The following is an 18,900-nucleotide window of genomic DNA, read 5'->3' as shown; positions in this document are numbered from 1 at the left end:
ATAAACTTAAATACTGCCAAGATTTCTGGCAATAATTTACAAGGAATAATCAAAATGTTAAGAAAACTGCATAAGTCATCTCTACCACAAGTATGTTGAGCAAACATCTTCGATATTTGTGAAGATATGTGGCTAAAAATTAATCATTGACAGTGTCTTTGTAAAAATATTCAAATATTTCGATATTTTAAGCCCAAGGTGATACAAAACTATCATTTTGTTAAAGAGTGAATGGAAAAAATAAATTTAGTCATGAGCTACTAAACATTCAAACCTTAAGTGTACAAAATATGCGATATTAAGAGGATCGCAATTTCCTCATTTACAAAGACAAGAATACGAGTACTAAGTTTATACTTACTATTACTGTTTATCGAGACGAGTCCAGAATCTGTCCTTAGTCCCAACCCTGGCTAATTTCTCCCATAAATGAAGTTTAGCCAGGGTTAGATAAGATCTATTTGCATTGTTGCATCTACAGGAAGAATTTTTATGCGAACAAACAAATTTGAGGAAATCAACGTCACAATTATGCAGAATTTTAAATAGCTGTCTTATAATAAATTTAGTTTAATCCTTTATCCAAGTGTGAGAAGGAGCTGAGAGCTTGATCCACCTTTGCTGCGAGTTTCCCGATGTTGTACTACCTTACCTCAGTCCTGAAGATATTTTCAGGCACAAACTTTGTTTGAACACACTTGGATAAAGGATTAAACTAAATTTATTATAGTCTAACCAAGTGAAAAATAAACTTTCAACAAGCTCTCTTATTATTTTCGCGATCGCGTTGGAGTAGATAAGGAACTTTCTGTTCAATCACCAGGTTCTAGGTTCAAATTCCGCCGTGCACACAGATGCTTGTAATTGGTTTTAAGTTGAAATGAAATTCGCCTCTTTTCCGGTGATTTCCCAGTGTGAGACAGCTTTCCCATTTATTGGATGCCTGAAGTGGCTTGATAACTTCCATGTTGGTTATAGAGCAGGGGTTTCGGTGTATGCGATAAAATATACATACTCCACCTACGGTGCTATGTACTATAAGGGTTATAATCTATCACGTTGGGAGTAAATAAAATAAAGAGCTAAGTTTTCGGCTTTCCACGGTCAACTGATGCTCTTGTAGGACAAATCCACTAAGTTTTCAGATAGTCCACGTGAAGAGTATGGCGAGGATAGTTACACTCCAAAGTCAGCTTTGATACCTTAAATGATTTTTTTTTAAAAATTCATTTTACTTGTAGTTTTGGCTTATTTCTTCACTCCAGGTCCACTGGTTCACTTGAAACATTGCTACTAATTATCCATTTCATTTAGGTATCGGTAGGTTCGTTAATCAAGGCCAAAGTACAAAAATTAAAAACTTCCCCCTCACCATATTAAATTTCCACTACTTATCCTATAATTGAATATTTTTTCCTTCCAGAAAATGATTTTTCGTCCCGCAAAACAAACCAGAAGAACAGACGCAAGTGACATTCATAATACTCTAATACTGATAGCATTAATATAGCTATCAGAGCTTTAAATATAATTGCGAAAAAGTCGAGTTACTTGGTTGTAATCATCCAGACATGGAAGAAATGGGATCTTTCTGTTGTGTAAATGCTTTAAGTTAAAACTAGAGACAAATGAAATTCTTTATTCAGCAAAATAGAATAAATATTTAATAAAATTACATTCACGCAGTAAAACGTTTTCAAGAAAGAAGACTGACGCACTGAAACCCCTATAAATTAAAGAAACAAAGATTTTAAATCTGACTTTAAATAGGCTTCGAGCTAAAATATTTATAATTCATCGATGACAAATCAGACATTAGCACTGCGACTCATTAGTCCGGCGATTTACTTGGCCACTTGAACGTTCCTCAGTCCTTGGCTGGAAGGGAAAAAATTCATTAAAACTCCATTGAATTAATGTATTATAATATAAAATTAAAAATTCAACACAGATTTATATCTATTGTCATATTGTATATTAACTTTAACATTTGAAATTGTCTAAAGAAGACTGCTATATGGAAAATTTCCAATAAATTTAATAAGCAAGCATACAAAAGAAATTATGTTAAATTTGTTTTCAGTGACTTATACTTAATTTGTTTTGTTGCTTGTTATTTGATTATATCCTTTCTTATTTAAATGGTTTTTCAATTAAAATCCTACTGGCTGCTCTATCGTTACTTTCTCTATATATTCTGTTTTATATATATACACACACTATCGCTATTTTGCTTCTTCAGATATCGGGCCTAAATGCTTATATCTAGGATTGTTCCTCTCCGGATACTGGCAAATTTATATTTTGCTGCACTAGTCAGTATCCTATAGCAGAAAAGGATCCTTGCTCAGGGAGACAATACTAGATACCGAAGCTTTCTTACACAATATCTTACTTTAACACTGTCGTATAGATTCAGATTATTTGCAGTCGTGACCTAAATCTATAATTGTATACACTAATTCCTTCCCGTCAAAATAGGTTCTATTTTTATAAGTGGTAGTTTGGAATCGTAATCAGGCATAACTTAGGTTTAGGTAAATATGACATGTTTATTGGAATATCTAAACAGAATACACAAAATTCATACACTCAATTTGACTCAGTACTAAATAAAAAAACTCGAATTAAAAAATTAACATACTCTAAATTAAATTAAAGGTTAAGAAAGATCGTAAAAACAGTAATTGAAAATTGGGATAAATTGCAAATGATATGAAGTTAAGTAAAATTTTCTTTCTGCAATACTATTCATAAGATAATATAAACAATCATTCTTATGTTACTCAGTTACTATAAATCCACTATTCTAACCTTGTTAAGTTAATTCTATCACAAACAACACAAAAGATCTCTTCCAAACAACTTCTTACTCTCAAACGAGGTTAACTTTCTAATTAGAGACTGTCCTCAAAGTTCTTTAGAAATTGTTCTTAATTTACATTCGCAAATAATCTTCTCTCTTCTAAGGAATTTTATACACGAAATAGAGTAATTTTACTTTACCGAACTTTTTCCCGCGTCTTTCAGCACCACTGGTAACTTCTTGTCTATTGGCTGTCCTTACGCTATCCTCATGATTTCTGCCGAAAACTGACTCGAATCTCGGTTTCAGGATACATTTCGATGGGACTTTTCAGCGACGGCTTGATTCTGCTAGGACTGGAAATTTTTACCTTCAGCTCTGCATAGAATCCTACTCCGTTCTCAAGAAAGCTTGCTGTCCGACATCTTATCTTAACACAGACGCTTCCCCCCCCCCCCTTTACGCGAACTACCGAATCACCAAACTAGAAAACGATACGACAAGACCGCGCTTCAACAACAACAACGTTACTGGTTTGCTGGGTGAAGCATAAAATGCTTTTTGTTTTCCCCTTTGTGTCGAGAAGCTTGATGGGGGAGTGGGGGTTTGTGAGCCTTATGCTCCACTTTATGAACTATGGGGTTAGCTCTGTTCTGCTGAGAGCAAGATTGCCTTGGGTCTTATGTTTGTGATAGTCATGTTCACTGTAACTGGAAGCTTGTCTGACTAGTGGGTTAGGATGAGAGTGTGCTTTGCTGAAGAATTTTTTGGCTTGGTCCTGAAGGAGGGAATGGATGTCTGGGGTTCTGGTTTCTCTATGGATCTGCGTGTTTCTGACGAACCATGGGGCATTCAGGATCATCCGCAGGCACTTGTTCTGTATCCTCTGTAGTTTCAGGATGTTGGATTTGGTTGTGTGACTCCATGTAGGGGATGCATATATGATAACTGGTCGTATTACCATCTGGTACAGTAGCAGCTTGTTGCGTGTATTCAGTTTGCTGTTGCGGTTGATCAGGGGGTAGAGCTGGGCTATGGCTCTGGATGTCTTTGTGCCTATGAGTTTGATGTGGCTGTTGAAATTTAGTTTATGGTCCAGCTGTACTCCTAGGTATCTGGCTTCAGTCTGCCAAGGTATCTTTTTTCCGAGGAGATTAATGTCGTCTTGGATGAGGGCTTTGCGTCTGGTGAATAGTATAGCTGTGCTTTTGTGGGGGTTTACTTGTATCCTCCAGTCCGAGAACCCATTTCTCTAGTGTTGTGATAGTTTCCTGTACACGACTGATCGCCAGGTGTGGGCGGAGAGATCTTGTCATTATGGCTGTGTCGTCCGCGTATAGGGCTGTGATGGTGGTCCTTGGGTTCTGCGGGATGTCGGCCACATAGATTGTGAAGAGTAGGGGAGCCAGCAGGGAACCCTGTGGAACACCTGCCAGGATTTTGCGCCTAGTTGAGATGGTGCCATTTATTTTTTACCTGCATGGATCTGTCAGTGAGGTATGATTTTATTAGTTTGATGAGGTTTGTTGGTATGTTGGCCTGTATGAGTTTGTAGAGTAGTCCTTGATGCCATGCCTTGTCGAAGGTCTTTGCAACATCCAGAAACACTACAGCTGTGTGCAGGTTCCAGTTGTAACCTTGTGTGATGTGCTCCACCAGTCGGTGTATTTGTTGCACTGTGCTGTGTACACGGCGGAAGCCAAATTATTCGTTTGGTATTATTCCTAGTTTGTCTGATTCTTCTTGTATTCTTGAGAGGATGATTTTTTCAGCAACCGCGCTTCGATACTGCGCTCGTCCCTTTATATTCTTCGTTAGAGCGTCCCCTTTTTTCGGAGTCCCTTTTGCACACGACCCTATATATTTTCATCCCTTGGGTTATCCCTTGCTTTCCCGACGCTGTATGCTCTTGGATTCACGGAATACGCGGCAACGGGCGTTCCGTGTACGCTCCTGCTGCCGACGTTACGCTGGAAATGTGTACTTTTATTCTTTCTAAGAATTATTACTTAGTAACTATCTGGTGACTCACAGTTAATCTATACAGCTTAAGTGAGGCTTAAAATTAATATCAACGAAATTCTTCCTTTAAGACATTCTCTAATTCGATCTTAGTACAATCACAATAGATTAAAATACATGGAACATTATGTATAAAATTGCTATTTTTATCTTAAGTGAAGAAGTTTCACTTTTGATTTCAACTGATGTGCAGGTATTTCTCTTTGTTAGAGAGTTTAATATGTCAGACTCTGAATGAATGATTTCTTTGCAAGATTCCTTCATTCAGGGTCTAACAATTAACCCTTCCATGCAGCAATTTGATCTATTATTAAGATCGTACATCTGAATTAAGCAAATTGTTAATTTGGTTAATTCAGAAATTGCATGAAGTAAAAGATTGCGACATTTAAAAAAAAAATGTTATTCATTGTTTTTAAATACAGTATCAATGAAAATAGTTTTATTACTGGTCAGTGATACAATGAACAGGTTTAGTTAACAAAAAAAAAAAAAAGGAAATCTGGAGTATTGTTGAATTCCATCAACTAAATGGCGGACAGTGGATGGTGTGCGAGATACCTATCTTCTAACACAAAACTAACAGACGCATAAAATTTTCCCTTCCCAATTAGTACAGACATCTACGAAAACGCGTAAAATGTGACAGGTTCTGAATTTCAGGTTTTGCACTTAGTGATAATATGGATTCAATCGAGTTGCAAAAAGCTGTAGATGCCGCATCCATAGATTATACTCAAAAATTGCTCGACAATCTCATCCAAACGCTATAGTAGCTTTAAGATTTTCTTTCCATGTAACGACACGAGATTATTCAAAATACATGCTTGCTAATTTTATGTCTGTTATACAGTATAGATATAACGCATCTGTACCTATGACGAATATGTAAATTTTCATATATATATACATACATATATACATACATATACATACATACACACATACACATACACACATACACATACACATATATATACATACACATACATACATATATATACATACACATACATACATATATATACATACACATACATACATACATACACATACATATATATACATACACATACATATATATACATACACATACATATATATACATACACATACATATATATACATACACATACATATATATACATACACATACATATATATACATACACATACATATATATACATACACATACATATATATACATACACATACATATATATACATACACATACATATATATACATACACATACATATATATACATACACATACATATATATACATACACATACATATATATACATACACATACATATATATACATACACATACATATATATACATACACATACATATATATACATACACATACATATATATACATACACATACATATATATACATACACATACATATATATACATACACATACATATATATACATACACATACATATATATACATACACATACATATATATACATACACATACATATATATACATACACATACATATATATACATACACATACATATATATACATACACATACATATATATACATACACATACATATATATACATACACATACATATATATACATACACATACATATATATACATACACATACATATATATACATACACATACATATATATACATACACATACATATATATACATACACATACATATATATACATACACATACATATATATACATACACATACATATATATACATACACATACATATATATACATACACATACATATACATACACATACATATACATACACATACATACACATACATATATATACATATACATATATATACATATACATATACATACATATATATACATATACATATATATACATATACATATACATACATATATATACATATACATATACATACACATACATATACATACATATACATACACATACATATACATATACATACACATACATATACATACATATACATACACATACATATACATATACATACACATACATATACATATACATACACATACATATACATACACATACATATACATACACATACATATACATATACATACATATACATATATATACATATATATACATATACATATATATACATATACATATATATACATATACATATATATACATATACATATATATACATATACATATACACATATACACATATACATATACACATATACATATACACATATATATATAGGTTGATTAGACTCCAGCCATTAAAAAATCGTACGGAGACGTAACCCAGGGCTGTATTTACGCATAAGAAATAGACAAGCAACAGCTTAGGGCCTAACATTACAAGAGATCTCCACCTCGTTATAGATAACCTAAAAATTTACCCAGGAGAGGAGGACCTCTTAAGTTATAGCTTAGGAATCAAGAATCTTAAATCTGGCCTCTGAACTTCGTATGAGACCAACCCGTTTCGCTTATTGGAAGCCTAAAGTGGCTTGAAAGTTTCTGGACTATAAAAACACATAATTACAAAAAATAAAATTGATAAAAATGGAAATCCTTGGCCCACCCACGGTACAATACTATAGGCTTACTATATAATAAACTTTTGTGGGTGTGAACCAGTAATTCTGCAGCAGGCCGCTTGGTATTTTTATATATTACATATTTAGAAAATTTAAGAAACGCAAAACGGACTCACCTGAATCCACTAAGGAAAGCTACAACTTTTTTCAAGAAAACGGCCACAGCTCTTATAATTCCGATCATTTTGGGATTTCTTCCAGAGTTGTCTACTGCAGTGACCGTATTCAGCACATTCTCAGCTAGCTGAGTAACCATCATCATTTGGTCGACGACGCTACTAACGCCAATGAGGAAGTTCTTTCGTTCTGATACCTCTGGATCTTGGGCTGAAACAGTGGACTGAGAATAAAATCTAGAGGTTATAAAGTTTGTGATCACAGGCAGAAGATTTAGTAGCGATGTTATGGGAGACGATTTAATATCGGTTGATCCTAATGGAATAGAACACAATATAAAAATGCTAAATATATATTTTAAAAAATCCAACAATCTTCGAAGTAAAATTTAAAAGGTCAATTTGCACTTACCATAATTTTGTAGAAAGTGATCTACTGGTCAGCCACAACTCCTTTTGTTAAAGTTGCAAATACAAAAGACTAAACCAACCTCTCAAATACTGCTCTTATTTTACATTGAGCTGTTATTACCTGACAGATTAATACGGAGCTTTTTTTTTTCTATACAATATAAACCAATTCACAGATTAAACAAATACTGAGTGATAAACTGGAACTACATAAAACTGTAATGGGTTGACTCCAGAGCGTTAACGTAGGTGTTCTTTATATGTGCAAATAAAAAATATTTGCTTATATTCATATCGTTACGGTGCAACAATATTTTTTAAAACTCATCTAGTTTCAATTACAATACTAGCCAAGTTCAAGTAGGAAACCGTTCACATATTCGTTCAGTAATCCCCCCCCCCCCCAGATAACATTTACGGTTGAATTTGATCTTTTATAGATATTTAAGACAAATTACTGCAAGCAGGAATCTATTGTTAGGAATGAAAACAATCTGAAATAAAACAGCAACAAAATAGCCGAAAACTTGTTTTACTTTTATTCAGAAAAAGAAATCCATTTGCAATAAGTTTTTTTTTTTAAAAAAAGGCAGTTTTTTTTTTTTTTTTTTGTAGAAAACAGTTATACCAAGTTGATCTAAAAGGAATCCTGTTCAAACGAGGACAGTAGTTTGCAAGTCCGGGTCACGTCTATAAACGTGAATGGACGGCCAGAATATAGTATTAACGGACGGTTTTTTTCAGGATAACACTGTAAAAATTAAATATAGGAAGATGCTTCTCTGATATTGGGAATTCGAACAGTATGATTACTAAAACTTAGGAATGTCAGTGACATTCCTAAGTTGAAACGCAATTTCAACACGCGACAAGCTCAAAACAAAAATGTGTAAGCATTTAATATTCTTCTGTCGGTCCGCAAGGAAGTTATTCTGTACTATCTAGACTGATTGTATCGGAATCGGTATTCTGGAATCTTAACAAAAGTGTCAATCCATTCCAGATGTGTTGTATCAATAGGAAAGGGAAAACTTGTCTCAATTATATATAAGAATAATGATTCTCTAGGATTTAGGATCTTTAAAATTTGTCGAGTTAATTAAATTTTCAATCGGACCATTCGAGGAAAACAGAGCTGAAATTTTATGACTTGCGTACATTTTTTTTTTTTTTTATACAAGTCTGACTAGTGCATGTCAAAGTAACGCCATTCTATATAAAATGTTATAGTTCACGATATTGAGATGTTCCCATCCATAAATTAAAATGCGAATACTTTTCAATGAGAAAAGTGAGCGTCCAAAAATTTAGGGATTCGATTAAGTTCGAGGTACTGATGTTGCATTTTAACGATAAAATAAGGCAAACCAAAATCTTTTCTACAGGATATAAGAAATGGTGCTTTTCTACAAGACTGCTATTACTAAAGAGAATTTGTCTAGCAGTATTTGCAAAGTCAAATGACTAGGAGTTACTGACTCGGTGAAGGGGACAGCGGATCCTCAGAGTCCACGATTCTAGCCCTAAGTGCCAGGTCTGCGTTGCCTGGTGCCATCAGCTGCGAATACTGTATCAGGCGGGGAGTTTGACTGGGAGGGGGGGGGACAGATGAGTAACTTACGTTACCCATCTGTCAATAGGTAACGTAAGTGTCCTAAGGCAAGCTCAGCGAGGAGAGAAATCTCGCTTAGGGCACAAGCTAGATTGATCTTGATTTTCAAAACGAATATGGACCGCAAATGTGGTGCCTATCTATCCTTTTCATTTTAAGAGGTGTCAGAAAAGTTACCACAGAGATAACTAGCTTGTGGCGACCAAGCATTCATAGCAACGTCGTTTTTCGATCCTTCGATACCGGCTCTTCCTATCATTGCGAAGCAGAATTCGCCAAGCGTTGGATTGTTGACCCACTAATAAGGAACGTGAGCTGGGATTAGACTTCGTGAGACAGGTTAGTTTTACCCCACTGATGACTAGTCGTTGCGATAGTAATCCTACTCAATATGAAAGGAACCGCAAATTCGGACACTTGGTACAAGTGCTTGGCCGAGTGACTAGTGGTGCAAAGCTACCATCCATGAGATTATGACTGAATACATCTGAGTCAGAATCCAGTCTAGCCACTGCAACGATACATTTCGTGCCTCACTCGTTGAAAAGGCAACGCTAGTTGCTTTCGTACTCTTACGGTGCGATCGCTTTGGCGATGAGGCACTAACTAGAAAAGAAGCATCAAAACAGCTGTTGAGACTATGCGGCCGCTACTTCCTACGCCACACCATTCAGGTGTGACGTGAGGACACCAAGTCTTCCGCCGACGACCTACGTACTGATCTGGTTGTCGTGCTTAGAATAACACGACACCATACTGCGATCTATTGAGACTCATCCTTACTGGGCGATTTTCCTCGACTCCCAGGAGGTCTCATACTAATAATTTGGATTCTTTCAAACAGAGTTCAGAAGTGCCATTTTGGCAGTCAACTATATCAGAGGACGTATGGACTTGCAATTACCAGGAATCTAGGATAATTTTCTACTTTTTCGAGCCAGAAAACTCGTTTAAAAAAAAAAAAAGGATATTCGGAATATTTGAATATTCAAATACACTGCTCAAAACAATTATAGATATTTTAGTTTGTTGGATAATTATAAATTTCTGCAAATAATTATAACTTGGGTATTTTATAAATATTTATTACTTATGGATAGGGTGTAACTGATAAAACATTGTTTAATTAATCGATATTACAAATTTAAACAAATTATGCATTTTAGCGTGAAATAATTTTAACAAGAAGAATAGCCAAAAACGCTTTCGTTAATTTTTAATAGGGTGTATGGTCTCCATTAAACAGTGGTACATCTTGATTGCATGGACAGGATAAGATGATCAAACAGTTCTTGTGGGATATTTCCCCACTCTTCTATGAGAGCAATTTCGAGCTCTTGGAGCAATCGTGGTGGCACCAGTCGGGAAGAAACGCGCCTACCTAAAGCATTCAGGCATGTTCTTCTGGCAAGTAATGACAAATACTGATCGTCTCTTGGAGTTGATGGTGGATGACAATGGCCTTGTCTTTGGCAAACATTTCCCGTCTCGAGAAAGCGATTCCAAAGTCGCGAAATTCCACATTGAGATACACGATACGCTTGAGCGACAACTTGCTGCGTTTGTCCAGCTTCTAATCGACCAATGGCTCTCCAAGCCATGGATTCCGGGATATCATGTTGCTCTGCCATTTTTAACAAAATAATGGGCGGTAGGTGGCACAAGTTTACAATTGAAGTGATAATTATGTACCGGGGAAGTGAGCGCAACAAGCCACGCTTTTATATCCCCACGTGCTAATACGGCTAAGACACGTTTCGACAAGTCTTAACATGATTTTGTACGCAGGTACATGTTCTACAGTTGTATATCAAGAATATTTTAAAATAAATGACATTTGTAAATTATAGTTAAAAATAATTTACAAATGTCATTTATTTTAAAATATTCTTGATATACATGACATTTGTAAATTATTTTTATAACTATAATTTACAAGAAAACCAAAATATCTCCTAATTGTTTTGAGCAGTATAATTTAATGCTAGCTACATGACCAGGAAGAGTGAAAATATTTGAATGTTTAGATGAGGATTCCTAATACTTTTTTTTAAAGAAATGGGGAAAAAAATCGATAGTAATAGTAATGCAATAAAATCACGAGGACTGAAGTTACTTTAGCGATGTTCTGAAATTTACAGTTAACGAATTTGTAACACTATTTTTAGTTTTGTAACGCCGAACGAATCGCTTAATCTATGCCAATCCACTGTGGTTTCTTACAGATCAAGAGTCCAATTTGGTTTGAAGAGGGCCAAACAAAATAGTCGCTGGCAATAAGACTGCTCCTTACTATTAATTTCATCATTAATTAGGGATTTTTAAACAGTTGGAATTTTCATTGATCGATGTTTATATACAACTGTTACAATCACTAAAAAAATGAAAAGCCAAGTATTTACATCACGCCAACATTCTTATTGTGGTTGTTAACACCGTAATAATAAACAAGCACTTATGTGAAGTATTATTATTATTTGACACATCCAGGGAGTCCTAAAGACTCATCGAGGGATATTTGAGTATACATGACAGACGAGTCCTACTTGGGTCGAAGTATGTCAACTAGTTTCTGGGAGATTTCCTTGCCTACGCATGTCTAAATCACAATAAATGGAATGGTGAACAATAACTGGTCTGCTGTTGCATTTAAATTCACCCCTCAGTTAAAACTCAACAAGAAGCGTTACTATTTTATACTGCTAACAACATTGAGAGCATATTTTTGATTGGGGGGGGGGATCAAACTGCGCAACCTACGAATATAATTTGGAGGCCAACTGGAATCATTTTCGCACCCCCGGTTGCAATCGTACAACTAGGGATGCGATTCTAATTTCATTTCGCATACAATATGCTGTCCCCTGCCCCTCCCTCCCTTAAAAATAAAATAAAATAAAAACCCTACATGATTGGAAAATTAAATATTTACGATCTAGCTGGCCAGGATAGTCTCATTCTCCAACCAAACAGTTGAAGTATCCAATCCAACCCCTTTTCACCAGACGCCTGAAATGGCTTGAAAAGTTTAATTTTTATTCTGCACAACGGGATTTCTAGGTAATTTAATTATTAGCCTACTCACGCTATACTAAATGTTTAATAGGTGGCTACAAATCGATCGCGATGAAATTCGTGAATGCAAATAATGAAATTTTGTATTTACAAATTTCATGTATTGCACAAAAATATATAACTGAATAATCCGTTGAAGTATTGGCATTTGAACTATTACTAAAAAACTATTACACATTAATGTAATCAATCTCTTAAGAGCCAGGTAATCAGAATAAAGTTCGTTCAGAAATGTATGAAAATTAATTTTACATTCTCGTTTTAGCTACATATTTACATGAATTGGCCTTTCATATTTGAAACAAGAGAAAGCCAAATGATAGAAAATTCTGTAAGACTAGCCTATAGTAGTTTATCCCATTTTAGAAGCGTGAAAATGGGCATGAATGCAAATTTAACTATTTGACTAAGTTAATTATACTTAATTTAAAAGTAAACATTTTTCGTTCGGTTATTGTTAATCACATGCAGTGAATAGAAATAGTAGCTCACGGCTCGTTTTAAAGGAAGCGAATTGTATGGCAAAATAATTACTGTGAGATCACATTTCGTAGGTGGGACTAACAAAAATATACAAGCAAAAGAAACCGATATAGGAGAGAATCTTTCTGATTGTCACATTTTCAATTTAATTCGCGTATCACATAAAGAGACCCAAACAGCCTGCACAATGCAAAGCAATGGACTGGAAACTACTGGTCTAACTTGTAGTTATGTGAGAATATTATACTTATCGGTGTGTGTGTGGGGGAGGGAGGGAGGGAGATAAATGGTTTATTCTGCATTTTAAGCAGACATTAAATGAAAAAGATTCTTAGACCAACTCGATTACCAGTTCGTAAGAAAGCTTCGAAGACGAGGTAATCATACTGTTACTATACCTAGTACATAAACTGCTTGCATGGGCAAAATATTTACGTAGATATTACAAATATTGGGTTATTAGTACGGAATTTATAACTGAATATTCCGTGAGGAAAATAAAAATACCAGTTTTTGTTGGCATATTCTTCAAATGTATTTTGGGTTTGTGCTCCAACCATGCTCGACAAAGGGTAAAGTTATGCGGGCGATTTTAATTGTTGAATGTCTAAGTCACTTTCTTTTCGATTTTTTCATTGCCTCATTAACAACAAAAGGGAGAAAAAGTGGAGGGATGGACAGGGAAATAGTAGTGCAGGAATGTTCACATAAACCCGCGTGAATAAAACTAAATGAGTCGAATAAACTTCTCCTTTCCCTAGGCTCGTACTGACAATTTTAAATAGTTCGTTAATTTTCAAGCGTGAACATGTTATGAAAAAATCTAACTTAAAGATATGATTATATATGAAACACTGTAAATCGCTCGTACTATTTACATTATTTTACGTAATGAATAGTAAGTCGAGACAGTATTGATCACCGAAATGGGCGAAGGGGAAAAGAGGTAAACATTTCTGGCTGTTTAATCATCCTTCCCATATTTACTACCCGCTTTTTATGTGCTTAAGAATTTCTCAAGTTGTCTTCATATAATTTTCAAACTTTACACTATAAAATATGCTAGTCACACAAATGCACATCACCCACTCAAACGAAGACGTTTATCATCAAGTCGGAGTATTTACGGTTAAATCAAACAATTCTGACATTTTACTGCATTTATTTTCAATTAATAAGGTTTAATATACTTATGCAATTATAATTTTACAAACTCATACTCGCATCAAGTTGAATATTTTTGAAATCATTACAGGAAGGGATTAGGAAGTAAATATTTTTACAACTCAAAATTATTCGGTGACACTTATTCACTTTATATTTTTCTTAAGACATTTTACTTACTTTCCGTAGACTTAACAGTACTGGATTGCACGTCATTGTCACTTTCGCCAGTGCAACAGTTGAAAAGCAGTGTTATTACCAACATAAATGGAATTAAATATAGTCTGTCCATATCCTGCCTAACTTATCGATATACACAATTATTAAAAAGGAGTACACGTAATTAGTCCAATGCAGAAAACTGCAACTAAGAAAATACCTAAACACTGCTTTCCGTTCACAAATACATCAAAAACTAATAATAATAATGTCCAAAACGCTAGCCACTCACATAAATAAAGTAGCATACGATACTGTTAATATACCAACGCCCCCTGCCATTAAAAATTATCAGAAGTAAAGCCTCGGTAAAAAGCAACTTCATATATAGAAGCTCCATTCCAGAAGGAAAGTTATTGAACAAACTACGACTATAATCGAGAATCGAGTATTCGTACAATAAATAAATAAATAAACAAATAAAATAAATAAAAACAAAGTAAGTAAATCAATAAATAAAATAAATAAATAATCAGCTAACGCCTGGTGGATGTCAGATAGAGTTTTACAGTTGTCTATTGATGGTTTTACAGATGTATTGCTAAAATTGTTTGCATGGTCTTCCTCTACGGCGATTGCCATTTTCTGGTTTGTACAAAATGAGGGATTCAAAAATGGGTGAGACTTCAGGATGTCTGAGATGATGTCCAAGCCATCCAAGTTGTATTTTTTTGGCTGTATTGACAAATAATTCTTGCTTAGCCAGATTTAGCACAGTAGAGTTACTGACACGGTCCATCCAGGTGTATCCAAGGATCAGGCACGTAGTTCCGAAGGAATTAATTAGATCTGTAGTTTCTTTTATGCTTATTGTCCAGGTTTAAGAATTATTCAAGAAGATGGATCTGCTGGCTGCATGGTATAGTCATAATTTTGTCTTTAATGATATTATTAAATAAATAAATAAAATAAATAATAAATAATTCGTGCGGTTAGCCTAGTGGCTTTGCGCTTCGCAACCATATGCCTCGGGAAGGAGTGTGCTAGGTTCGTTCCCGTCGGTGATGTGAGGAGCTGAAGGTTCTGCCTAAGCCAAGTTAGCCGGTCTTGGGGGTGGACAGTAGGATTTTTTCCCCAGTTTATCAGGGGGAAGGGGGTTTCATCCTGCAAAAGCAGGCAAACCGGCATTGAGAACTCAACACTACAGGACATAGGATACACCAGGGCATAGGGCTGACCACCTTATCCAGTGAACGGTTTGAGTTCCTATGATTAATAAACCCTCGACACAGCAAGGTAAAAGGTAGGTGAGATGATGAGATAAATAAAAATTCTGTTTTGATATTCGAACATAGTCGTATGATATATCTGAAATAGATATCTTGAAACAAAATATTTCTCTCCGTGAAATAACTTTAAATAAGATTTATTATTATTATTCATAACAAGCATATCACTCGTATAGCTTCCTCTAGATAGATATCTAGAGAAAGCTATACGATTTATATCTATTTATCTTTATCGGTTCCCCACCTCTCCACCATAGTAGTCATGTAATTCCTTTCTCTCATGGCTTATATTATCATTCCTCCTCGCCAAGTTACTCGAGGTCCTCCTCGTTTTCATCTACCTGAAGGAGCCACACACACACACACACACACACACACACACACACACACACACACACACACACACACACACACACACACACACACACATTAGCCATTTCGCATCTGGCATCCTTCTGATGACCATTACCACCGAATCCGATTTCGCTGGATCTTAGATATCCGATAGCTGCTTCTTAGGTCGAATGGTGGCCTATGGTGCACCATGCACCATAGGCCACTATTTCTAGTAACAATTTTTCACCTCCATATTATCAAAATGCTTTTACTGATGACTCTCAAAATAGTATTCTTTATTCTTTCACGTATTTCTCGACTTCATAGAATGCCATTTTTCATACTCATTTTCTCACTTGTTTGACTCATGTGCTAATCACGTCTTTCTCACAAGTGCCAGACTTATTCAGTACTGTCCACAGATACTTTCTCATCCCTGGTATATTCAAGTCATACCCGTCTTCTCTCGCCAGATATTCTGTTATTTGAATATTTATCTTATATTCTCCTAATTCATATACTGAATTAACTTTTGATCATATATTCTCATAATTTCATTCATATGATATTATCATCCACATCCTTAGTCTTTTCGATATTCTGAAATCATTCGCTTGACTTTGACTTTTGCTCGGGCCATGTCATTCTCTTGAAGTTTCGTAAGCCTAACGTATCAAAAGCCTTTTCTAGACTATAACAACCATACGGAGTTCTCTTCCTTTTGCATTTATCTTCTCTGGCGAATTATGAGCATATTCATTGATAGTCTTGGTACAGCTATTCTGTTAGCGAATTTCATTTTATTTATTTATTTCTTCGTCCATATTCATAAGTCAATGTTTATTACTCACATCAGGAATCTTTGGTATTAGGCTTTTGTCTTAGTTGTTTTCTCTTCTGTTAATAGCAGTTAAAAATTATTTTCTCTGTTCAGAAGCAAACAGTTCATTGTGTTCACTTTCTCAACATGGTTTCGCACAAATTCAGTATTTAGTGAAATATTTTTAAAGATATAGTAAAGGTCAATTTTAGAGAGTACTTTTTAATCGATAGGCAGTGTAGGAATGTTTAGGATTTTTTACTGTAAAAACGCTAGTTAATTTCTTTCGTAAGGTGGCCATTTTGCCCATTTTTGCAATTAGATACATAAACAGATATGAATACCCGTATGTAAAGGTCTGCTCATGTTCGGCACTCATTACTTGATCACACTAGCCAAGAAATTAAAACTTTTTTGTGTAAGTGAAATTAATTAAATCCAAATCTGCTGGCCAAAAAATGCTACTACTTAATGATCTTTTAAATTTTTTTTAGAAGTGTACTCGTAACATGAATTAGTCAACAATAATATTTTAAATCATTTTCACTTAATTGGCTATTTTGATGTGACTGTTAAGACATGCACCAACCGCTGAAAATGAATATAAGAATTGTTCAACATATTTGATACCTATGAAGCATATTAGCACACAAAGTTAGTCCGTTACATATCTCGCTATGCTCAGACGTCTCTAAATCGAAACAACATTTCGTTAACTTTTTATTATGTCATATTTAAAAGTTAGAGGCTGGGAAACAGGATGGGCTGATTTTTCTTAGGTACATTCTGTGTGTACATTCTGTATATATATATATATATATAGGTACATTCTGTATATATATATATATATATGTATATAACGATCTGTAATATTAACTCGGAATTGGGATATGTTCATATTTATATATACTGACTTAGAACCGAGAACTAGAATAAATTAAATTAATTAACAATGCAAGACCTCCATCTGACAACATCTCCCTTGGCGAAAGGCTAGCCATAAAAAGTCTTAAGAATAACAAAGACATCGTTATCATACAAGCTGACAAGGGCAATGCAGCTATAGTGCTAACTAAAACAGATTACCATGACAAAATCTCTGCGTTATTAGAGTCAGATACATACTTGGAAATTGAGAGAGATCCAACGAGGGAGATACATAAAAAAAACAAACAACCTCTTACAAAAAGCCAAGGAACTTCCACGAAACATACGCCTTGCCGCTCGCTCTTTACATCCACTCATCCCAAGGTTATATGGTCTCCCAAAGATACACAAAGAAAACTGCCCACTCAGGCCAATCGTAGATAGTATTGACTCGCCTACCTACAGCTTATCTAAGTTTCTGGCTTCATCCTTAAAAGGTTTTACAGGAAATTCTTCTTCATATATAAAAAACTCAAGAGATTTCGTCTCGAAAATCAAAAATTTAAAACTCCAGCCTTCAGATATCATGGTGAGCTTTGACGTGGTGGCTCTCTTTACAAACGTTCCAACTCAAGAGGTTCTCGATATTTTAAAGAACAAGATTTCAAAAAAGATGTTTTCGTTGCTATCACATTGCGTTCACTCCGGCTACTTTCAATATGAGAAAAAAGTGTACAAACAAAATAAGGGAATGGCAATGGGAAGCCCCCCCCCATCTCCTATATTAGCTAACATCTTTTTTGAAGATTTCGAACAAAAAGGCAATCTCCTCAGTTACTCTTAAACCAAAAATTTGGCTGAGATTTGTAGATGACATATTTCTTATCTGGGAACACGCACCGATAACCTTCAGTTTTTTTTTTAAATCATTTAAACAACTTCCACTAAAACATCAAATTAACAATGGAGGTTGAAGAAAATGGATCCCTTCCCTTCCTGGACGTAAGACTTACTAAGACATCTGATTCTATAAAAATCTCAATCGTTAGAAAATCTATAGGAATAGGAAGTATGGGGGGATTAAGAATGACAAAGTATGAGAATGACAGAAGTGAATATGTGCATGGAATAAATAGTGCAGAAAT

The 18,900-nt window shown here is 34.8% G+C and overlaps 1 protein-coding gene across 1 annotated transcript; it reads right to left on the bottom strand.

The window, feature by feature from the left end:
* Positions 1-1,723: 1,723 nt before the first annotated feature.
* On the bottom strand, positions 1,724-14,716 carry LOC150094759 (uncharacterized). The gene is made up of 3 exons (XM_090410842.1): positions 14,465-14,716; positions 7,540-7,855; positions 1,724-1,878 (listed from the first exon to the last, which is right to left on the bottom strand). The coding sequence occupies exons 1-3, from the start codon at positions 14,574-14,576 to the stop codon at positions 1,845-1,847; spliced, it is 462 nt and encodes a 153-aa protein (XP_090266968.1). The 5' UTR covers positions 14,577-14,716; the 3' UTR covers positions 1,724-1,844.
* Between the last annotated feature and the right edge of the window lie 4,184 nt (positions 14,717-18,900).

This window comes from Typopeltis vanoorti, chromosome 21 (assembly GCF_054136105.1).
Source record: "Typopeltis vanoorti isolate ZY-2024b chromosome 21, IOZ_Tvanoo_1.0, whole genome shotgun sequence".
NCBI classification, from domain to species: domain Eukaryota; kingdom Metazoa; phylum Arthropoda; class Arachnida; order Uropygi; family Thelyphonidae; genus Typopeltis; species Typopeltis vanoorti.
Note: the sequence above shows the minus strand (reverse complement) of the source record. Positions and strands in the feature narration are given on the sequence as shown.

Coding starts and splice junctions, on each gene's coding strand:
- LOC150094759 (XM_090410842.1), bottom strand. CDS start 14,576: ATGGACAGACTATATTTAATTCCATTTATGTTGGTAATAACACTGCTT. Junction 7,856..14,464: donor TACTGTTAAGTCTACGGAAA/GTAAGTAAAATG, acceptor CTATTCCATTAG/GATCAACCGATATTAAATCG. Junction 1,879..7,539: donor GCTTTCCTTAGTGGATTCAG/GTGAGTCCGTTT, acceptor TTTCCCTTCCAG/CCAAGGACTGAGGAACGTTC.